At 41.7% G+C, this 24,290-nt stretch overlaps 1 protein-coding gene across 5 annotated transcripts in view; it reads left to right on the top strand.

The window, feature by feature from the left end:
* Positions 1 to 20,333, top strand: part of DOCK11 (dedicator of cytokinesis 11) — a 199,309-nt gene extending 178,976 nt beyond the window's left edge. For 4 of the 5 annotated variants that reach the window (XM_049644750.1, XM_049644752.1, XM_049644753.1 and 1 more), the window contains 7 exons: positions 688 to 801; positions 1,340 to 1,486; positions 10,156 to 10,366; positions 10,752 to 10,942; positions 11,757 to 11,857; positions 13,412 to 13,550; positions 17,977 to 20,333. In XM_049644750.1, coding sequence (XP_049500707.1) covers positions 688 to 801; positions 1,340 to 1,486; positions 10,156 to 10,366; positions 10,752 to 10,942; positions 11,757 to 11,857; positions 13,412 to 13,550; positions 17,977 to 18,099 — 1,026 coding nt within the window. In that variant the 3' untranslated portion in view covers positions 18,100 to 20,333. The remainder of the gene's footprint in view (positions 1 to 687; positions 802 to 1,339; positions 1,487 to 10,155; positions 10,367 to 10,751; positions 10,943 to 11,756; positions 11,858 to 13,411; positions 13,551 to 17,976) is intronic. The other variant, XM_049644754.1, reaches the window with a different exon arrangement.
* The last annotated feature ends 3,957 nt before the right edge of the window (positions 20,334 to 24,290 follow it).

A 24,290-nucleotide genomic window follows, 5' to 3' on the forward strand; every position in this document is an offset into this window, starting at 1 on the left:
TGTATAAAAGCAGTCCTCACTGAGGCATATACTGTTATTTTTGTATCTGCATATTTTGTTTGTTTTTTTCTCTTGGTGGTCTGCTGTATTTCTGGGGCTACTATCTATGCCTCAAAATGGAAGGATCCAGATCTCTCTAGCATCCTAAATCAAGCCTTTCCTCATCACTCCACCCTATTTCTTCATCCAACAATGGGAGAGGGGAATTACCCCCAGCTTTTGCTGTTTCTCTGAGCTTGACTGCATCTGCATTTATTTTTATCTCCAGAAGTTTTTGCACGGATTTTTAATTCTCGCCTTTGCCTTAAAGGCTCAAGCAAAAAAGCATCTGGCTTCTCTTTCAGTTAAACTAATTCAGATATAACGCAAATAGTAGTCAATAATACAGTAGGTTTAAAGTATGCCTTCCCATTGAGGTATGAATGAAATAAACCCACAGATACGCATCTAGTAGAAATGGTTATTGACCGTTTTAATTTCTACCCTTAGCCTTGACATTGTTGAGGAATTTCGTCTAATTGTGACAGAGGGGCAGGGGAGTGTGGCTGACCCCAAAACACATTTTGAAAAGGAAATAGCATTGCTTCTCCCCCAACCCCCCACCCCCACCCCGCCGCCGTGTATTTATCTTAGCCATTTAGTAATTAACCAAAAGATAAAGCCGGTTTGTATATTCTCGTTTTTCAGAAACTTACGCAAGTTTATAGAACTCTTCATGGAGCTTACACAAAAATTCTAGAGGTCATGCACACAAAAAAAAGACTTTTAGGGACTTTCTTCAGAGTTGCCTTTTATGGCCAAGTAAGTATACTTTCGTTCATAAAGCTGTTTTTCTTTTTAAACATTCACCTTTGAATTATTAGATTACTATAGCAGCAGGCATTGGTTCTTGCCTTCTGTCTAGATAGAGCGGCTAGCACAACAGCCGGAAGCCTCTGTAAGTGTGACGCTCACTTTGGTTTCCCTATCTAAATCCAGTAGGCCAGAGTCCAACGCAGAAGATTTGAATTTCTCCCTCAGTTTCATTTTCTGTTAAACCTCTTAAGGTATATATTTAATACCCAGTACTGAGAGCTTTCAAACGAAAAATAGGTAAGTATGACAGGGAATGAGAAAAAACTAGCGTGGAAATCTTCGGGCCAAGTACACGGCCATATGACTGTGAATTGGGAAATTCATATTTATTTGAAGTTGAAAGGGTCAGTACGTGCCATGTGGCTTTTGGTACCGCTTAAAATGTATTTCAAGCATGTTATTGCTAGTTATCTCGTGCATTTTCTGTAAATGCCGTGCCGGCTCGTGCTATTTGTAAGTGATTGTGTGTTTCACTTTGCCATAGTCTTTTTTTGAAGAAGAGGATGGGAAGGAGTACATCTATAAAGAACCCAAGCTCACCGGCCTCTCGGAGATTTCCCTGAGACTCGTTAAACTTTATGGTGAAAAATTTGGTACAGAGAATGTTAAAATAATTCAGGATTCAGACAAGGTAACATAGACCCTGCATTTTGAAATCATTATTTGTTAGTTCCAAGCATGCTACACTGCTCCTGACTCTTTCCTTTTCTGGCTGGTGGGGGAGAAGTTTGGAAATAGAGCCTGTCCAGATATTGAACGAAAGGACAGGAGGGGCGCCTGGGTGGCCCAGTAGGTTAAGCGTCCGACTTCAGCTCAGGTCATGATCTCACGGTTCGTGAGTTCGAGCCCCACGTCAGGCTCTGTGCCGCCAGCTCAGAGCCTGGAGCCGGCTTTGGATTCTGTCTCTCCTCCTCTCTCTGCCCCTCCCCTGCTCACATTCTCCCTCTCTCTCTCTCTCTCAAAAATAAATAAACATTTTTTTTAATTAAAAAAAAAAGAGAGAAAGGACAGGGGCTTTAAGTGCATTTTGTTATAAAATATCCTTAGTTTGGTAGTTACGTTTGCAATGAAGTACATTTAGGAGAGATCCCTTGGGACTTGCTCTAAAGGGTATCTGTCCCAGCAGGCCTTGCCAGGCCAGGATGAGAAAGATTCTAGCAAGACAGGCTCCCTGCTAGAGACGCATAGTTTCCTCTAGGCAGACTTTTGGAAAAGCACAGTGGGACTGCCTGACCGTTCTTAGTCGCCACTGGTGTGCCCAGAACGAGAGCTGGTGTCTAAGGTAGGAAGGGGCCTACACGGTTCAGGATCTGCAGACCACGGCAGTATTTACCGAGCGACTCTGATGCAAGTGGCTTAGCGGCTAGTAGGTAGCATTGCCAGAGTGGAAAGCTCACGGCCACGGTAAAGACACGTCCTGGCCTACCCCGAAAATGATGTCGGGCACCTGGGTGGCTCAGTCAGTTAAGCATCTGACTTTGATTCAGGTCACGATCTCACGGTTCGTGAGTTTGAGTCCCACTTCGGGTGGGGCCCGTTTCTCTCTCTCTCTCTCTGCCCTTTGTGGGATTCTCTCTCTCTCTGCCCTTTGTGGGATTCTCTCTCTCTTTCTTTCTCTCTCTCTCTGCTGCTCGCCCACTGCGCCCTCTTTCTCTCTCTCTCAAAGGGAAAAAAGAAAAGAAAACGATGTCTTCCCCTTGGAGACTCACCTGTCTCTCTTGGAGATGCTTTTATCTTGACCGTATGCCTTAGACATGTAAAAGTTGATAGGCCAGTAGATTTGGAATTCATTAATATTTGGCAAAACCTCTCTACCTCTTATCAGCTTCACTATTTTTGTGGTGTCTTATTAAGTTAAGACAACGGAAGATTTTAGCTCCTTGCAGCCAGATAGTCTTAGGCTCACTGCCACATAACTGATACTATAAATGGAAAGTTAATGGAAAGCCAGGCTTGCTGAACAGCATGTGCAGTTTCCTACTCTAAGCTGCCCGTGAAAACCTGGCTCATGAGGGCTAGCGGAAAAGCACCATCGGGCAGCTGGGCCCCTGACGTTATTTGTAGGCACAATATTTTAGTCCTTCTCCGTAGACAACAGACATAATAAGCAGTTGCTTGCAAGTTCCTTTTTTCTTTCTTCATGCGTGAAAGTGAAAATTAAAAACACTCTTTTACCTTGCCAAAGAACAAACTCCGCTGGAGGGCACGGACCGTTTGAAGAACCGTTTGGCGAGGTTTTCTAATATTTCAAAACCTGCGTTTCCTTGGACCCAATAAGGTCACCTTTAAGATTTTATCTTGTGGGTGTTCGCTACCATAAAGATGTGTGATTAAAGGTGGTCATTGCTGCAAGGTTTATGTAGCAAAAACCGGGAAGCCATCTAAACGTCCATATGGCTAAAGAAATGGTATTATCCCTATAATGGATGTGGCAACCTATGCATTAAAAAATTGAGATAGGGGCGCCTGGGTGGCTCAGTCGGTGAAGCATCCGACTGCGGCTCAGGTCATGATCTCACCGCTCGTGAGTTCGAGCCCCGCGTCGGGCTCTGTGCTGACCTCTCAGAGCCTGGAGCCTGCTTCAGATTCTGTTGTCTCTGTCTCTCTCTGCCCCTCCCCCACTCACGCTCACGCACTCTCTCAAAATTAAACACTAAAAAAAATTTTTTAATTGAGATAGATTTCTAAGTGTTGGTTTGAACCTATCAAGATACTTTATTGAGGGGGGGGAAGGTGAGGTGCAGGATGTCATGGATAGGATGATCACATTTGTGCAAACATTGATACAATAACTTGTATATACTTAGGAAATTTCTGGAATGATACATATAAAATTGTTAACCATGCTTACCCCTGAGGAGAGGGACTAGAATCTTACATAGAAAGAAATTTTCGACTTTTCCTCTATACCCTTGTGTACTGTTTGAATGTGGTTGTTTTTTTTTTTTTTTTATTTTTTTAACATTTATTCATTTTTGAGAGAGAAAGAGACAGAGTGTGAGCTGTGGAGGAGCAGAAAGAGAGGAAGACACAGAGCCCGAAGCAGGCTCCCGGCTCCAAGCTGTCAGCACAGAGCCCGACGCGGGCCTCGAACCCGCGAACCGTGAGATCATGACCTGAGCCGAAGTCGGACGCTTAACCGACTGAGCCACCCAGGCCCCCCTGAATGTTTTACCATGTACATATTTTACTTTTATAAGGTTAAAATCAGGCTTGACCTCTTTTTTGTGTATTTCCCTTCTGTGTTTTGTCTTAGCCCAGATAATTACCTCACCTATCTCCTGAGGTGCCTCTTAGGAGGAATCTAGCTTACTTTTTCTGAGTGTGGTTGACACACGATGGTACATTAGTTTCGAGTGTGCAACATAGTGACTCAACCTCTCGGTATGTTACGCTGTGCTCACCACCAGGGCAGCTACCGTCGGTCACCGTACAAGCTACTGCAATGCCATCGGCTGTACTCCCTGTGCTGTGCCTTTTATTCCCCTGATTATTCACTCCATAGCTGGAAGCCTGTATCTCCCACTCCCCTTACCCATTTTGCCCATTTGCCCCCCACCCTTCTCCCCTCTGGCAACCACCAGTGTGTTCTCTGTCGAGAAATCTAGCTGTGTACTGAGAGAAAAAAGATTAAGATTTCCAGATACAGGCTTTTAGATATTTACGTAAGAACAGATAGAATGGATTTGGAGAAGCTAAAAGAAGCTAAGGAACTTTGTATCTCCTGGCCATCTCCCGTATATGTGGGGAGAAAAAAAAAAAGGATACAGAGACTGTTTCCAGAGAGGTTTTTGTTGGGGCGCCTGGGTGGCGCAGTCGGTTAAGCGTCCGACTTCAGCCAGGTCATGATCTCGCGGTCCGTGAGTTCGAGCCCCGCGTCAGGCTCTGGGCTGATGGCTCGGAGCCTGGAGCCTGTTTCCGATTCTGTGTCTCCCTCTCTCTCTGCCCCTCCCCCGTTCATGCTCTGTCTCTCTCTGTCCCAAAAATAAATAAAAAACGTTCAAAAAAAAAAAATTAAAAAAAAAAAAAGAATTAATTTACTGCTCTCACCATCCTTACGTGTGCAGTTCACTGGAGCTTCCGGCACTGTGTTGGATAGAAGTGGCAAAAGCAGGCCTCCTTGCTTTATTCCTGATCTTAGAGGAAAAGCTTTCAGCCTCTCAGCATGGAGTATAACATTCGCTCTGGGTTTTTCATAGTGGCCCTTGATCAGACTGTGGAAAATTCCTTCTACTCTTGGATTGTTGAGTATTTTTATTATGAGAGGATGCTGAATTTTGTCAAATGCATGTACTGCATCAATTAAGGTGATCATGTAGTTTTTTCCCCCTTTATTCTGTTTATGTGGTTGTATTTACATTGATTGACTTTCATATGTTGAACCATCCTTGCATTCCAGGAGTAGATCCTACCTGGTCATGGCATATAATCCTTTTTAATATGCCGTGGAATTCTGTTTGCCAATATTCTGTCGAGGATTTTTGCAGCAGCGTTCGTAAGGGATGCTAGTCTGTAGATTTTCTTTGTCTGGCTTTGGTTTCAGAGTAATGCTGACATCACAGAATGAGTCAGGGTGTGTTCCCCCCTCTTCAGTTTCTTAGAAGAGTCTGAGAATTGGTGGTAGTTCTTCTTTAAGTGTTTGGTAGACTTCATCAGTGAAGACATCAGGTCAGAGCTTTTTTTCCATCAGAAAATGTTTGAGTATGGATTCAATCTCCTCACTAGTTATAGCGCTAGTCAGAGTTTTCTATTTTGTTTTCATGGTTTAGTCTTGGTAGGCTGTGTGTTTCTAGGAATTTGCTCATTTCGTCTAGGTTATTTCATTTGATGGCATACAGTTGTGCATAGCACTCTTACAATCTTTTTTATTTCTGTAGATTTGGTAGTGATGTCCTTATTTTCAGTTCCTATTTTAGCAATTTTGAGTGTCCTTTTTTTTCTTAGTCCATCTAGTTAAAGATTTGTCAACTTCATTGATCTTTTCAAAGAACTGACCTTTGGTTTCATTGCTTTTCTCTATTTTACTATTTTCTATTTCATTAATCTCTGCTTCACCTTTATTTCCTTCCTTCTGCTTTGGGTTTAGTTCCTCTCTTTCTAGTTCCTTAAGTTGTAAAGTCATGTTGTTGATTTAAGACCTTTCCTGTTTTGTAATGTTGTGTTTACAACTATTAAGTCTCCTCCTTAGCGCTGCTTTTTCTATGTCCTGTAAGCTTCGGTATGTTGTGATTTCATTTTCATTACTCTCTAAGTATGTCCCAACTTCCCTTGTGATTGTTTTTCTTTGAACCGTTGATTTTTAAGTGTTTAACTTCCACAAAATTATGAACTGTCCTATTTTACTTCTGTTATTGACTTCTAACTTCATCCCTTCACGGTCAGAGAAGATACTTTCTATGGTATCTGTCTTTTTGAATCTATTGAGACTCATTTGTGGCCTAACATACAACCTATCTTGGAAAATGTCCCATGTACACTTGAGAAGAATGCATATTATCGCTGAGTAGAGTGTTCTGTGTATGTCTGTGAGATGTAGTTGGTTAAGTGTGTTGTTCAGGTCCCCTACTTCCTTACTTACCTTCTGTCTGCTTGCTGTATCTGGTATTGAGAGTGGGGTGCTACAGCGTCCCAAGTATTACTGTAAAACTGTTTCTCCTTTGCACTCTGTCAATTTTTGCTTTATATGTTTTGATGGTCTGTTATTAGATGTGTAGATGTTTATGATTGTTTTATCTTCTTGCTGTATTGCACCTATCATCACTGTACAGTGTCCTTTTTTTGTCTCTTGTGACCTTTTAAAATTTAAAGTCTACTTTGTTCAATATTAGTATATTCACTCCTGCTCTCTTTTGGTTACTGTATGCATGGAATATCTTTTTCTGTTTTTCACTTTCAGCCCATGTGTGTCTTTGGACCTAAAATAAATCTCTTGTAGACCACACATAGTTGGATCATAATTTCTTATCCATTCTGCAAATCTCCCTTTTGATTACATTTTAATCCATTTACATTTCAAGTAATTACTGATAAGGAGAGAGTTCTTTCCTTCTGCTATTTGTTTTCTTATGTGCCTTATAGCTTTTTTGTCCCTCATTTTTTTGCATTACTGTCTTCTTTTGGTTTAATTGATTTTTTTTTTACAGTGGAATGGTTACATTTGTCTCCCATTTCCTTTTGACTGTATCCTTTAAGTATATTTTTATGGTTTTCATGGGGATGATATTTAACATCCTAAAGTCATACCACTCTAATTCGAATTTATACCAGTTTAATTTCCATAACATACCAAGAAATCTGCTTCTTTAACAGCTCCTTCCCTACCCCTTTCTGTTGGTGATGTTGTAGAATTACATGTTTTGTGTGTCCCCAAACCATAAGCTAATGATTTAATACGTCAGTCTCTTAAATTCTGTAGAAAACGAAATTTTTAAGTTACAAGCCAAAATTGCAATACTAGCTTTTAGACCAATAATTTTTTAATGTATTTGCCCCTTAAATTATGTAGAAAGCAAAAAATGGAGTTACATGCCATTGTCACAATAACATTAGCTATTATAATTGCCCACGGATTTACCTTTACTGAGATCTTTATTTCTTCACGCCGCTTCAGGTTACCGTCTGGTGTCCTTTCATCTCAAGCTGCAAGACTTCCTGTGGCATCTTACATAGGACGGTTCTAGTGGCAACAAACTCCCTCAGCTTTTCTTTACTGAGGACTATCTTCATTTCTTTCCCACTTTCAAGGACAGTTCTGTCAAATACAGAATTCTGGGGCGCCTGGGTGGCTCCGTCGGTTGAGCGTCCGACTTCGGCCCGGGTCACGAGCTCATGGTTCGTGGGTTCGAGCCCCGCGTCGGGCTCTGTGCCGACAGCTCGGAGCCTGGAGCCTGCTTCGGATTCTGTGTCTCCCTCTCTCTCTGCCCCTCCCCAGCTCATGCTCGCACTCTGTCTCTGTCAAAAATAGATAAACTTAAAAATTTTTTTTTAAAAATGCAGAATTCTTGGTTGACAGATTTTTTTTTCTTTAGCGCTTTGACTACACTCACCCACTGCCTTCTGGCCTCCAAAGTTTCTGATAAGAAATCTGATCATCCTATTGAGACTTGTTTATTATGTGTGATGAGTCGCTTCTCTCTTGATTCTTCCAAAACTCTTTGACAGTTTGGTTTTAACGTGGCTCAGTGTGGGTCTCTTTGACGTACCCTACTCAGAATCTTCTTGGATGTTTATACTCCCGCCTTTTATCAAATTTGGGAAGTTTTCACCCATTATTTCTTCAATTATTACCTCTGCCTCTTTTCATCTCTTTTCCTTTCCAGGACTCCTACAGTGTGTATGTTGGTCCACAGGGTGATGTTCCTCGTGATTGTCATATCTTCAGGTTCTGTGACGATTACTTCCGTCCGCTCAAGTCTGCCTTTGAATCCCCCTAGTGAATTTTCATTTTATTTATCGTGCTTTCCAGCTCCAAAAATTGGTTAGGTTTCCTACCTCTTTATTGATGTTGACATTTGTTCATACATTGTTTTCTTGACTTTCTCCACAGCTCCCTTTAGTTCTTTGATCATCAAGACAGTTATTTTAAAGTTTTTTTCTAGTAGGTCTGCTATCAGGTCTTTTTGGGGAGACAAGTGTCCATTGGTTTATTTTTCCCCTCCGAATGTGCCATGTTCCTGTTTCTTTAGATGCCTGGTGATTTTTTTTTTCTTGTTGAAAACTGTACATTTGGATCTGATCCTGTGATCATTCCAGAAATCAGATTCTCCCCCTCTTCCAGGATTTGCTGGGTTTTGTTTTAATTGTCGTAGGCTGTCTCTGTATCACGGATCTGCCTAAATTCAGGGTCTTCTCGGGTCTTTTCTGAACCTGCACCTTCCCCTGGGCATGTGTAGTGAGTTTCTCACTTCCCTCCTCTATGCAGTTGATTTTGAGTGCCCTAGTCTTCAATGTCTGGCTCCCAAGAGGGAAAAAGAAAAATAAAGGGGAGAGATCTTTTAAATCCCCTGGAAGTCAGGAGTACTTGGGTAGCTCAGTTGGTTAAGCCTCCAACTGTTGATCTCAGCTCAGGTCATAATCTCATGGTTTGTGAGTTCAAGCCCTGTGTCGGGCTCTGTGCTGACAGCTCAGAGCCTGGAGCCTGCTTAGGATTCTGTCTCTCCCTCTCTCTCTCTGCCCCTCCCCTACTTGCACACATGTGTGCGCTCTCTCTCTCTCTCTCTCTCAAAATAAACAAACAAACTTAAAAATCCTCTGGAAGTCAGTTCAGCCAGGGGTGGGGGATTATAACGAAAATGGCTGTATCCTCTTTGTACCTCTATAATCAGAAACAGCAGTCAGAGCACAGATCCCCAATATTTGGAAGACAGGGTCCTTCTTGCCCACCCTGGCTCCTGCAAGCTGTTTCGGGAACATGTGCACAGCTGCCTGCCATGGGGCTGAGGGGTAGGATACGGGTAGCTACCGTCGTGCCAAGAGCTGAAATTGACAAAAATCAAGCCTAACTGCGATTTTCCGTCCAGGCCTTCCCCTACAAGTTACAAGCTTTCAGTGGACTCCAGAGTTCCAAAATAGAGCAGACAGATTCTGCCCGTGTAAATGTTGCCTAAGTAGGAAGATAGATTTCTGGTGCTCTCCTACCTTCTCAGAATCCTCTCCAGAATCTTATTTTTATGGAGGTAGAATTCAAATGTACAGTTAACCATTGTCATGTATTTTTAAAGAATCAGAATATGAAACAGCATCTAGTGTGACCTCAGCTTTGTAAATGTGTGTGCACAGAGTACAGATTGAAAGGAAATCCGTGGAGACTGTTAAAAACTGAGAACAAACTGAGGGTTGATGGGGGGTGGGAGGGAGGGGAGGGTGGGTGATGGGTATTGAGGAGGGCACCTTTTGGGATGAGCACTGGGTGTTGTATGGAAACCAATTTGACAGTAAATTTCATATATTAAAAAATAAAAAATAAAAAATAAAAAAATAAATAAAAAGTAAAAAAAAAAAAAGAAAAAGAAAGGAAATCCGTGAAAATGTGAACGACGGTCCTTGCTGAGTGGTAGGATTGCAATTTATATTATCTTCCTACATTTCTATAATTTCCGTGTAAGTTTCTGTAACTTCTTTACAATCAGGAGGAAATGATCCTTACGAAAAGAATAAAGCTCTCCTCCAGGTGTGTATTCACTTGGGAGCACAATCCTAATGACAGGGTTCCTCAAGTAATCTCCAAGGAGTTTATTATCTTACCTGTACCCGCTCTTCCCTTCCGTTGAATAAAAAAAGCCAAACTTTCTTACTTGATAGGTGAACGCTAAAGATCTCGATCCAAAATATGCTCATATCCAAGTCACTTACGTGAAGCCCTACTTTGATGACAAAGAACTCACAGAAAGAAAGACCGAGTTTGAAAGAAACCATAATATCAACAGATTTGTTTTTGAAGCTCCGTATACATTATCAGGCAAAAAGCAAGGCTGCATAGAAGAACAGTGTAAACGCCGCACCATCTTGACCAGTAAGTAGGACCTGGCGAGATAACATTTGTTTGACTTGCTTCTTTTTGATACACACAAGTAGCAGGTGGCCAGCAGGCAAGTGTGAACTGAAATTTTCATCCTTCATTTTTCTGCTGTTCTGTCACTAGCTTGCACAGACATGGCAATGTCATATACCAGAGTTTCCCCATATGTAATTCACGATTGCTCTAGGGTATCTGATAAAAAGAATTTCCCCCTCAATCCTGAAGTACTGCGGTGCTTTCTGATACCCTACGGTACTTTCTAGAGAAAGCATGGTGGGGGCAATTAAGCATCATGGATTGTTTTTTTTTTCCTTTGACTTGGCCGTTGGAACGGATCATTTTTTAAAGGTAACCACAACCAATCTGAACATTTTAACAGCTTCAAACTCCTTTCCGTATGTGAAGAAGAGGATCCCTATAAACTATGAGCAGCAGATTCATTTAAAGCCCATCGATGTCGCGACTGATGAGATCAAAGATAAGACGGCAGAGCTGAAAAAACTTTGCTCCTCTGCCGACGTGGACATGATTCAGCTGCAGCTGAAATTGCAGGGTTGTGTCTCAGTGCAGGTATGTCGGTGGCAGAATACGTCTTAAACGTTTCTCGATAGGCTTGCTTTCCTGAGGGCACAGAGCAAGCATGAACCTCAGTGTGTGTTCTGCGCTTACTGAGTGCAAACACCTGTGCAGTTTTCAATTAACCGAAAAAAATGTTCAGCGGCCATAAAATTTGCGTTATGGCAGAAGACCTTAACATAAACTCCTCTGACTGCAGCCAAGCTCTGTATTTACACAGCAGAAGTCATTAAGTACCTTACTGGAATATTATCTTGGCAGATTATTGGCTTTAGTCATTTTTTTTGAATAAGCTTATAGCAAGAATAGTAAATATGGTTCTCAGGTACAGATTTTTAATGCATCGAGGGGGCTTTTTAATTTTTATTTCTTTTAAGAGAGAGAGAGCACGAGCATGAGTCGGGGAGGGACAGAGATAGAGACAACAGAATCCAAAGCAGCCTTCAGGCTCCCAGCTGTCAGCACAGAACCCGACACGGGGCTCGAACTGACAGAGTGCAAGATCATGACCTGAGCCGAAGTCAGAGGCTCAACCGACTGAGCTACCCAGGCGCCCCAGGGATTTTTTTTGTTTTTTTTTTTTTTTTAAGGAGAAGTGCAGAGGCACCTGGCTGGCTCAGTCAGTGGAGTGTGCGACTCTTGATCTCGACTGTTGATCTTGGAGTTGTGAGTTCAAGCCCCATGTCGGGTGTAGAGATTCCTTAAAAAAATAAATAAAATCTTAAAAAAATAATAAAGAGAGAAACGTAGACGTTTCTTTTTGATTACATTCTAACAACTCTCTTATTTTTCTCCCTTTGTAATTTAGGTAAATGCTGGTCCATTAGCATATGCAAGAGCTTTCTTAAATGATAGTCAAGCTAGCAAGTATCCACCAAAGAAAGTAAATGAGTTGAAAGACATGTTTAGGTAAGTGCTTTGTCATTTTCCCTTTAGACCTCTATCTTTTACTCCATTTTCTTCTTCATAGAAACCAAAATATTCACCAAATGGTATCCTTCCAAAAAAACACATTCTGTTCTTTTTTACAATAGCTAAGTGACCCTCTAATGGTACTTTATTTTTTTTTTTTAATTTCTTTTTAGTGTTTATTTTTTGAGAGAGAGAGAGAGACAGAGCAAGAGCAGGGGAGGGGCAGAGAGAGAGAGGGAGACAGAATCTGAAACAGGCTCCAGACTCTGAGCCGTCAGCACAGAGCCCAACGTGGGGCTCGAACTCAGGAACTGCGAGATCGTGACCTGAGCCGAAGCCGGACGCTCAACCGACTGAGCCACCCAGGCGCCCCTCCTATCTTGTGTTCTTAGTTCCATTTGGGATTCTGCTGGTCCAGGGCTTGAGTTGAGCATCCCCAGGCATGTCTGAATGGTCTTGCATTACAAATCTGTTTAATATGTAGAGTTTATATTCAGAATAAGAGAGATGGGTTGAGTAAAACACACCAAGGAGAAAGAGAACTTATCCACTCGTTTGCTGCCGATTTAATTTCATTTACTTTTCCTGTCTGTGTGTTCTCAGCCCTTCCAGGTTGCAGAGTAACCAGTAATCACTCATTCACCAGTATTTATTAATGCCTGGCATGCGCAGAAAGATTCTACTAGTTGCTATGATAGGGATACAAAGCAAATGGCAATGAGGTACTTTGCCCCCTAAGACCTGCACCCCGATTGTGGACATTTAAATATATAAACACATGAAATGATGGAGAAAGACTTTTACAATGAGTCATCAACTGTCCCCACTTTTTTAAAATTATTGAAGTGTAGTTGACACAGTGTTATTAGTTTCAGGCCTATGACGCACTGATATGACAATTCTATATATTACTCAGTGCTCCCCGCGGGAAGTGCGGTCACACCATCTGTCACCATACAACGTTATTACAACATTATTGACTACATTGCCTATGCTGTACTTTTCATCTCTGTGACTTATTCATTTTATAACAAGTTTTTGTACCTCTCAATCTCCTTCACCGATTTCACTCCTCCCCGCGCCCCCCCCCCCCCCCCCCCCCCCCCCCCCCCCGCAATCTTTGTCCCCGCTCCCAGCACAGGGCAGATAACTCTCACCTGTAGCACCCAGTACTGTACTGGGTACATACTAACCCCAAATAAATTACTTTTGAATTGAATGCACGACTCATCTACACATGCAAATTAACGTGAGCACAATAACGTTAGCTGATACAAGATCAAGTGACTGAGCAAATAGGCTTTCTAGAAGGCCTGCGTTTTGAGCCAGGTTTTAAAGAAAGTAAGAAACCAGAAGGGAAAGGTGGGAAAGAAAGGAAAAGGTATTTCAGACTTAGGAAGTGGCATCAGCAAAGAGTAGCAGTGAGCAAATACAGGATTCTAATTTTCCTTCTAGGCAAGCCATGGTTAAAGTGAATATCAAATTGATGGTCCGTGAGACTTTGTAGGAATAAATGACGAAACCCTTATTGTCTTTGCTTTTTGTCTACAGGAAATTCATACAGGCATGCAGCCTTGCGCTTGAACTAAATGAGCGGCTAATTAAAGAGGATCAAATTGAATACCACGAAGGGCTAAAGTCAAATTTCAGAGACATGGTAAAAGAATTGTCTGACATTATCCACGAGCAGGCAAGTCTTAGGGTGGTTGAAAATGAAAACACGATCTGGGGCCCCTGAAGTGTTACTTAGCCGAATCTGTTAGTTCTAAATGTATTCCCTTGAAATGATCCCGTCGGTATTTTCACATTTGCTCCTACTGTCTTTAATCGTTTCAATGATATAATGCAAATGGCATTGGAAGTCATTATCTGAAGCAGTTGCTAAAGCAATTATCGGTAATTAGCCATTTTGTTCTTTGGGCCACAGTGCTATTGGAAGTAATGAGCTGAGCAAATCTGACCTGCTCTACTGTAAACATGGGTAAGAGTCTCTCAAGAAGTGAAATGATGAGCACAGGAGGCAAATCCCTAAAAGAATATCCCTGTCTTTTAAAAAAAAAAAAAAAAACAAAAAAAAAACACCTGGGTGGCTCAGTCGGTTGAGCGTCCGACTTCGGCTCAGGTCACGATCTCGCGGTCTGTGAGTTCGAGCCCCGCGTCGGGCTCTGGGCTGACAGCTCAGAGCCCGGGGCCTGCTTCGGATTCTGTGTCTCCCCCTCTCTCTCTGCCCCTCCCCCACTCATGCTCTGTCTCTCTCTCTCTCTCTCTCTGTCAAAAATAAAATAAAAAAAACACTTAAAAAAAAAAAAAGAATATCCCTGTCTCAGCCATAAGAAACTATAGTTTAGGTGACGTTCTGAGAGGCTTCTAAAACCCGAGAATTGTCTTAATGCCTGAACAGCCTACCCAAAACTCTGTTTTCATAAAACTTCTTAGCATTTTCATCTATGACTAAGTGTTCCTGACAATTGCAGCTACTTTATTAAAACCACAACCTAAAAAATAGGGAAGTCGAGACCTGTTCACCACTTCCAGCCACATTACGTCATAATTAAGTTGTTAGGACTTTTATACGTCTATTTATCTTAAAGCCAGAGTATTCCTAGGTTATTTTTTTTAAAGTTGATGTGTTTCTGAGAAAGCGCAAGCAGGGGAGGGGCAGAGAGAGGGAGACAGAGGATCCGAAGCAGGCTCTGCACTGACAGCCCAGAGCCCAATGTGGGGCTTGAACTCACGAACCTTGAGATCGTGACCTGAGCTGAAGTCGGACGCTCAACCGACTGAGCCACCCAGGTGCCCCTAAACGTCAGAATTTTTATGCCAGAACCCTGACCACTGTATACATGGATTGTTACTTTAAGTATTTTAACATCTTCAACATGTTTGTAAAAGTCTTAGCATTATGGTCTCGTCCCTCAGTGACTGAGCCTAGTAAGCTTATTGTTAAAGTCACCTTCATATCCTTACTAATGAAAACACCCAATAAGATAAATATTTGCTTCAGAAATTCTTCAGACTCTGAATTTTTAAGAAATTAAGACTTCTTAAAAGAAACAAGGGAAACTACAACCCTTCTTTAGAGAACACATTCTTTTTTTTTTTCTTTTTTAATTTTTTTATGTTTATTTATTTTTGAGAGAGAGAGAGACAGACTGTGACCGGGGGAGGGGTGGAGGGGGGCGCAGAATCCAAAGCAGGCTCTGAGCTGGACGCAGAACTTGAACCCACGAGCCGTGAGACCATGACCAGAGCCAATCAGACGCTTAACTGACTGCACCACCCAGGCACCCTGAGAACACATTCTTAAAGCTGGTTCCAGAACCTTCTCTGTCCTGGTAGCTGCATTTCAGTGATTGCTTGATGAAGGCATTCCCCCAGATGAGATTGTCACACCAAGGGTGTACTTACAAATAAGCCAGCAGTGGCTAGTGTCCAAAGAGCTGCATGGAAATGATGAGGAAAAGAAGAGATATTTCTAGGAAAACAGGCTAGTTGACTTTGAATCAAGCTCTGCCTCTCCAAATTGATTTTGTATGCTTCCCTTTAGGGAAGGCTGTGGGAAATTTAGTTAGCACAAGGTTGCATTGAATGACCAGGAGTCTCATTTTCTTTCTTCTTCTTCCTTTTTTTGTTTTGTTTTGTTTTGTTTTTTGAGAGAGAGCGGGGGAGGGGAAGAGGGAGAGAGAATCGCAAGCAGGCTCCATCGTGGGGCTCGAACCCACAAACCATGAGATCGTGACCTGAGCCTAAATTAAGAGTATAGTCTATTGCAGTTAGTCGATTTGCATGCAACTGCATGACTTAGCCTTGAACTCTAAATTACTCAAACTGAAAACAAATTATTCAATTTACTGCTATTACGGTGATCAAGAGATTTAGAGCAGTCACTGTAATAAAGTTCTTTTCCCCCTGAAGTATGGATCTTACAACTCTGCTGTCCTGTTTCCCATCTCTCATTTAATTCCCATATGCCGTGGCTATTTTATTTAGTTGTAGAGACCTATATTTTAGATCCTTGACATTATACATTGATAGATAACCAAGAAAAATCTTAGTTTCTATTGGTGTATATTTACGTGAGCTGTCCTGTCCTAATGCATCATATTTAGGTGTGCCTCGTTTTGAGTAAATGTTGACTTTATAGTGAGTTTTTATAATTCAGGCTTTCCTATTAGAAGGAAAGAGAGCCTTTTTTTTCCTCCATAAAAGAGAGCCTTTTTTTTAGTCACACTTTGGCACACATTATTTCCCAAAGGAAAATAAAATAATACAAATAAGATAAAGTGTAGCTGTGTTGTGACATATAAACTATTCTGTTGTGCTCCATAAATGATTACTTGACAAAAGATATATGGCCTGGAGATTCCTTGCCCCTTTTCGGTATAATCTGTTACAGTATACCACAATATACAGTTATTTTTAGAACTTCTTCAAGCTTTTGACTCTGAAAAGGGGATTTATATTCTCTTAAAACTATTAATTGCAGGGGCACCTGGGTGACTCAGTCGGTTAAGCCTCCAACTCATTTATTTATTTATGTATGTATGTATGTATGTGTTTATTTATTTATTTATTTATTTATATTTACATCCAAGTTAGCATATAGTGCAATAATGATTTCAGGAATCGAATCCAGTATAAGCCTCCAGCTCTTGATTTCGGCTCAGGTCATGATCTCATGGTTCGTGAGATTGAGCCCCCTGTCAGGCTCTACGCTGACAGCATGGATCCTGCTTGGGATTCTCTCTCTCCCTCCCTCTCTCTCTCTCTCTCTCTCTGCCCCTTCTCTGTCCACACTTGCGCTCCCTCTCTCTCTCTCTCTCTCTCAAAATAAATAAATAAACATTTTTTAAAAAACTAAAGTTAAAAAACTATTAATTGCAAATCCATTTTTAAGTTTATTTTTGAGAGAAAGAGAGAGAGGGAAAGAGAGAGAGCAAAATGGGGAGGGACAGAGAGAGGGAGAGAGTGAATCCCAAGCAGCCTCTGAGCCGTCAACACAGAGCCTGACATGGGGCTCCATCTCACAAATCATGAGATCATGACCTGAGCCGAAATCAAGAGTCGGACGCTTAACCAACTGAGCCACCCCGGTGCCCCATAATTGCAGATTTCTTAACGAGTTAGAGTCCTACCAACTCTATGTTTTGTTTTCTACGCAATGAGTCCCATATTGGCGTATCACATCTGACAGGTGTGGATAAATAATTAGTCATCCCTCCAACCTCTGCTTGGCTCTCAGATTAGTGTCATGAGTTACAAATTTTGTAAGAGGAAATTATTATGGAGTTTCTACAAGATGTGATTTGTAGCAACACAAACGATGTGACTCATTGCTGTCACCAGAGACCAGTTTGTGGGCTTAATACTGAATTTTCAAAAGCTGACTTGAGAACCAAGTATCGAAAGCTTGAGATCTCAGTGGGGATCGCATAGTAAGGAGGTCAGATGTGATGTGTATGGTATTCTTTTCTTCCATCTAATCCAAGCAGGAGCTTTCTGTTGCTTTTGGTCACACAAAATGGAAAAATTTTTTAAAAATCTGTATCAATATGAATATATATGTTTATATACTTATGGGATATAAAGTTTACATTTTGTATGTATGGAGTTCTTCATTTCCATGAAAAATCCTCTGCATCGATCAGCTTATGTAATTGTAGGGTATCTTTCGAAAAGAAATACGCACTTGTGACTTTACTGGATATTATTTTCCAAGTCTCTCGGGAAGGAGCACGGGTATCTGTGTGTCTGAAACGCCCTACGGGTGATTCTGAGAGCCACTGTTTAGAGCTCTTGTTATGAGTATTCGTTAAAAAATATTTTCAAGATCGCATTACCTCTCACTTTTTCTTGAATTTTGCATTTCACAGTCTTTTGTTTTTCCAAATGAGTAACCAGATCTTTTCTGCTTTTTTAATATGCGGCCTTTGTAATACAGCTTTGAAGACTTAAGTCGGTAACGTTATCCTTTGCTCTTTCTGTTTTATGTCATTTTAAATAGCTAAGTGTCAGTGACAAATTGAAATATGCCTGTAATTTCATATACACATACTTTCTTGACAGCGGCCATTATGCCTCGTGATAAACACGTATGTTTCTTTTGTTTGTTTTAGATATTACAAGAAGACACAATACATTCCCCTTGGATGAGGAACACGTTACATGTATTTTGTGCCATTAGCGGTACGTCGAGTGACAGAGGTTATGGTTCCCCAAGATACACTGCTGAAATATGAGGACGTGCAACTGTAAAGTGGCAACGAGACTGACCTTTCTCAGGAATGAGCGGAGCTGTGCAAACGTTCCAATGTAAAGATGTGATACACACGGAGTGTTTCTTCCTGACACCAAAATTTTCATGCTTTCAAACAGGGTGCTTACATATTTGTAAATATCTAAGCAACTTGAAAGTGCCTGGTAAATTGCACCACTGTGCTCGGTTTGTACTTTTTTAGGTAAATCTATATACGGAGAAGCAGAGCTCAACAACGTGAATTCAGTTTGCTTAATTATCGCTTACAGTAACCATGGTACTATGTAAAATTGTATAATGGAACACAATAAAAGGTAAAACTTATTTGTAATTAGAAGTGAAGGAAACAATACTTTGAACTTAGCATTTTTCTTGACGAGGAGCCCACGGCATGATCATGCTAGTCCTTGGAGAGCACAAAATTGATCAGAGTTCCAGAAAACATGGATATTTCAAAGTGGGGAGGGCACTTGAAATCCTGCCTGCTGGCAGTCAAGGCGAGGCTCAAGGAGACAAAATTGTTACTTAAAGCGGAGACTTGCAGAAGGAAAGGCTGTACCTAGAAATACCAACACTTAACCGTTTCCTTCAAGTTTTGATCCAGCGAAGCTGGGTAGGTAATCAAGGCGGGCTCTCTCCGACTTGCAAGACGAGGGTTCACATATGACATAGGTTTCCCTAGGAAGGTGGCATCTGTTGCCAGGGTTTCGTCATCGGGGGCCATCCACAAAGCTAGATAAAACATTCCTGCGAATTTACAGTGAGTGCACCCTATGCAACTTCAGAGCTTTCAAAGCAGCAGAGGCAGGTAGGCATTTTGTAATGACTCTTTTTTTCCAGTTTGCAAGATTGGCACGTATGTTGATAGAACTTGATGGTTGCAGCATTTTGGCGGGTGGGGGTCAGGATACATACCCACCGCAGACTTAGCGACTGCTAGCTAGGGATTACATTTCTAACCACGAAGACCTCTCAGACTGCCTAAATCATTCAAGAGAAACCAAGATGTAAAGAACTTCTTTTGCTGGAATTACCCACGTCGTTTTGACCGGCTTTCATGTAAACTTCAGGTTCTAGACATATTTTCCTTATCTAGTTTAGCCTATTTTGCAGAGAAAAAAAAAAGACACTGAAATAGAAATGAATTGCATGGAGCCTTGGCTTTTCTAAATGCTTTGTGATCAAGTAAATCTTAGGGATTATGCTCCTGGCTGGCCATTTTTCTTTACATGTCATTTTGAGGCTTTGAGGGGAGCATGAAATTATTTATTGAAGGTTAACTTTGTATTTTCATAGGGGATTCAGAAGTGTTCCAGAAGCAGTTTGTAATTCCTTAATATGTTGGAGTAACCCGTAGAGTTAGTTTCACGTTTAAAGTGATTAGATTTGGTGTGTGTGTGTAAGGAGCCGTCACCTAGAATGAGGCATCTTGGGGACATTTCAGTGGTCTTTAGTCGACAGCTGGCCCCATATCACGGCCCCCACCACAGTGTTCTGTACCGTGGGTAATTTTTTAAAGTAACATAACTGGTCCGTGTGCTCAAGGAGCTTGCAGTGTAGTTGAGGAGGCAAGATACACACAAGATAACGTAATACAAGAATTGACAACCTGAGACCAGAAAAGTCCTACCTGAGCATTTGCCAACAGAGCCACACTGCCCTTACCTTTCATCACATTCAAGGAATGAGAGATCGCTATGGATTATGATGGTCAGGGATGGCTTTGTGGACAAAAGGAAGCCCTGGACAGGCTCTTAAGGATGAGAGGGCATTCCAGGCAGAAGGAACATCGTGCACAGAAGTGCAAAACGAAATAGCAGGAGTTCAGGGGGTGTCGAGGAGACGAGTTTTGTTCAAGGGAGTAGTAGAGGATATAAACCTAGAATGAAAACACGGACCTAGATGGTGGAAGGCCTTGAATGGCAGGCTGACGGTGTTTGGACTTTACTCAGGAAACATGGGGGAGCCAGTCAAAGGTTTTTTAGACAGATCGCTTGATTCACTCTTACGTTTAGATATTTAAAACTTTACATTGCTGTCAGATGTGTCTGAGGCAGAGGGAGATAGAAATGTGGAAACCAATTAGACAGCTATTGCAGTAATCTAATTATGAGGCCCTAACCCCCTAGATAAGACCAAGAATGGTGAAGAAATACCAAGTACGAGAGACCTTATGTGGAAAAAAAAAAAAAAAAAACAAGAGACCTTATGTGGAAATACTGGCCCTGGGCTGTTGATGGCTCAGGGGAAAAAAGGGAAACCTGAAGGATAATTTTGTGTCCTGTGGCCAATGAGTCCCCCCAGGTCGTGACACAGTGTCACGAGGGTTTATTTCTCCCAGCTTTCGGACAAAGGGCAGCAAGCTGTAGAGAACCAGGTGGGCTGGACTAGAGGAAGCCAGGAAAGTGTTTGGAATCACGATCTGTGTTAGGTATTACTGTTTATATAGTTGAATGATTTCATGAAGTGACCCGGCCTCTACGAACTAACTCACGTCAAAAGAATACATTTCTGCTATACTGGTTGTTTTACAGTCAAGCTTGAATCCAGTTCCCCCTGGAAGCAACTGTTCTGGTAGGTCTTTGAACACATTGTAAAACCGGAATAAGTCATCCCTGATAGTGTTTGTTTATCGCTGCGGTGACAACCCGGAGAGAACCTAAGTCCACGCAAACTCTCCTGGTAACCAGCTGTCGCCAGTGGCATCGTCTCTGTGGACGGGATTGTTATTGTGACCATGTTTATGTGATTTGCCTGCCTATATACATCTTGTAAACATCTTCTTAAAACTGAAATAGAAAGCAGCTGTGGTAGCAATAGCCTCGGAACCTTGACCTCCGTATCGTGGAACTAGAGATGAGTCACTGGTTAATCAACAAACTAAATAGGTCAGTGTAACAACCCAGGCTTCTCATGTATAAATACTAGTTTTATCGGAAATGAAGAATCTGAGCGGCGTATTGGAGTAATAGGAATTTCCAAGCTCTTCAAAATATTAATAATCCGCTACGTCTCTTGGGGTTCTGATCCACAAAATGGTGGGCTGCCTTCAGTCTCGGTCTTGTGCGGAAAGTACACCACTTGAGCCATCAAAAAAGCAAGGGCCAGGAATAGAATAAAAGTTGGTTGGGGATGGGGAGTGGGTTTGTGTCCAAGGCTCTTCCCCTCTCCTGAGAGTTGGCCAGCAAGAGTGCTTTGTTTATCTGGTTCCAGTTACAATAAAGGCTTTTTTTCTAGCCCTCAACCACGTAATGGTCACTCTCTAAGTGCATGTGTGTTTATCTAGCTCCTGGTTGAAGTGGTGACTGAGTCCCACAGAGAGATTTGCCTCCATGTGTGGCATTGGAAAACTTACTCCAGTGTGCTTTTTTTTTTTTTTTTATGTGTTTCCTCTTTGTCGAGTTATAATTCACATGCCTCACAACCCACTCCCTTAAAATGCACAATCCAATGGTTTTTAGCATATCCAGAGCTGTGCAACCATCAACCACAATTAATTTTGGACCATTTTATCCCCCCCGCCAAAGAAGACAGCCCATATATACCAGCAGCCTCTCCCCGATGCCGATCAGTCAGCCCTCAGCCCCTGACAACCACGAATCTACTTTCCGTATCTCTGGGTTTGCCTACTCTGGACATTCCATATACGTGGAATCATACAATACATGGCCTTTCGTGACTGGCTTCTTTCGTTTAATGTGTTTTCAAGGTTCCTTCATGCTGTAGCATGGGTCGGCACTCCATTCCTTTTTAAGGCTGGACGACATTCCTTTGTATGGATACACCGCATCTTATGTACTCCTCACTTGATGGACATTTGAGCTATTTCCATTTTCTGGCTATTATTAATGTCGTAAACACTCGCGTACAAGTTTTTGGGCAGACAGGTTTTCAGCTTGCTGGGACATATACCTAGGAGTAGAACGACTGGGTCATGTTGTAACTCTACAATTAACCTTTCCAAGAACTGCCCAGCTTTTCTCTTTTGTTGTTGTGGTGGTGGTGGTTTTAATTTTTTTTTATTTTTTTATTTCAGAGAGAGAGAGAAAAAGAGAGAATCGTAAGCAGGCTCCATGCGCAGCACTGAGCCCAATGCGGGGCTCGATCCCACAACCCTGGGATCATGACCTGAGCCCAAATCAAGAGTCAGATGCTCAACTGACTGAGCCGCCAGGCGCCCGTATCTGACTATTTTCTATAGTAGCTGCGGTCCTTACATCGCCAGCAGCAGCGTATAAGGATTCCCGTTTCTCCGTATTCTCTACAACACTCTTCCTTCTCTGCTTCTTTGATTATCACCTTCCCAGTGGGTGTGAAGTCGTCTCTCCTTGTGGTTTTCATTTGCATTTCCCTGATGGCTGACGATGTTGAGCATCTTTCATGTGGCGATTGGCCATGTTTATGTCTTCTTTGGAGACGTGTCTGTTCAGATTGTCACCGATTTTTTAAAAATTGGTTGTCTTTTTATTATTGAGTTGTAAGGGTTCTTTATACGTGCTAGATGCAGGTCCCTTATCAGATCTATGATTTCCATATATCTCCTATCCTTCTCACTTTCATGGTGGCATCCTTTGAAGCACAAGTTTTTTTAATTTCGATGAAGTCCAATTTACCTGTGTTCTTTTTTGTGGCTTGTGCTGTGATGTCGTATCTAAGAAGACTTTGCCTAATTCAAGGTCATAGAGATAGATATACACCTATGTTTTCTTTGAGTTCTACGGTTTTAACTCTCACTTTTAGGTCTTTGATCCATTTCCATTTTTGTATATAGTAAGAGGTTGGGGTCCAAATTCAGTCTTCTGCTTGTGGATATCTGGTTGTCCTTGCACCCATTTGTTGAAAAGACTATTCTTTTCCCCCTTGTACTGTCTTGGCACCCTTATCGAAATCAGTTGGCTATAAAAGCATGGGTTTTCCCTGGGGTCTCAGCTCTGTTCCGTTGGTCTATACGTCTGTCCTTATTCCGGTACCACATAGTCTGGATTACTATAGCTTTGTAGGAAGGTTTTAAATTGGCAAGCGTGAGTCTCCCAATTTTGTTCTTTTTCAAGATTTTTTGGATATCCTGGGGCCCTTGAATCTCCATGTGAATTTTAAGATCAGAGTAGCTTGTCAATTTCTGCAAGAAAAAGTGGGTGGGGGGAACTGGGATTTTAGTAGGATCTGCTGTGAATCTATAAAACAATTTGGGGATTATTGCCATTTAACAATAATAAGCCTTCCCAGCCCTGAACACGGGATGTTTTACCATTTGGTTAGGTCTTCTTTAATTTCTTCCAATAATGTTTTGGAGTTTCCAGTATACAAGTTTTATATTTTGTTGATTTTATTCCTTAGTATTTTATTCTTTTCAATGCTGTTGTAAATGAAGCTTTTATTTCATTTTCAGATTGTTTATTGCTAGCTTACAGAAATACAACTGATTCATTATATTGACCTTGTATTCTGAAACCTTCCTGAATTCACTAGCTTTAATACAGGGTTTTTTTTGGGTGGATTCTTTAGTGCTTTCTGTATAAGATCATGTCATCTGAAAATAGAGATAGTTTGGGGCGCCTGGGTGACTCAGTCGGTTAAGCGTCCAACTTCGGCTCAGGTCACGATCTTGTGGTTCGTGAGTTCAAGCCCTGCGTCGGCCTCTGTGCTGACAGCTCAGAGCCTGGAGCCTGCTTCAGATTCTGTCTCTCTCTCTCTCTCTCTCTCTCTCTCTCTCTCTCTCTCTGTCCCTCCCCTGCTCATGCTCTTTCTTTCGCCCTCTCAAGAATAAACATTAAAAAAAGAAAATAGAGATAGTTTTACTTCTTTCTTTTCAATCTTCATTATTTTTATTTCACTTTCTTACTTAGAACCTGGCTAGAACTTCCACTAGAATATTAAATAGCATCAGGGAGAACAGACATCCTTGTCTTATTACTGATTGTTCCATGAAAGAGGGGGAAAGAGAGGAGGGGGGGTAGTATATGCAAAACAACCTCCAAAGGCTGTAGGAGCCATTAAGACTGAAAAAAAAGGCTGACAAATCCAGCCTGACAGGAAATGGTTTATTAAGAGGACTTATGGTGAGATCTTAGGGCAATCCCACCTTCCCATGAGACCTGCTTTTATAGCCCTAGAGGCTAGGGACTACATGTTTGCGGACCATCCAGGAGGACCCCTATCAAGGACATTATGCCC

Source organism: Panthera uncia, chromosome X (genome assembly GCF_023721935.1).
Source record: "Panthera uncia isolate 11264 chromosome X, Puncia_PCG_1.0, whole genome shotgun sequence".
Taxonomy (NCBI): Eukaryota; Metazoa; Chordata; class Mammalia; order Carnivora; family Felidae; genus Panthera; species Panthera uncia.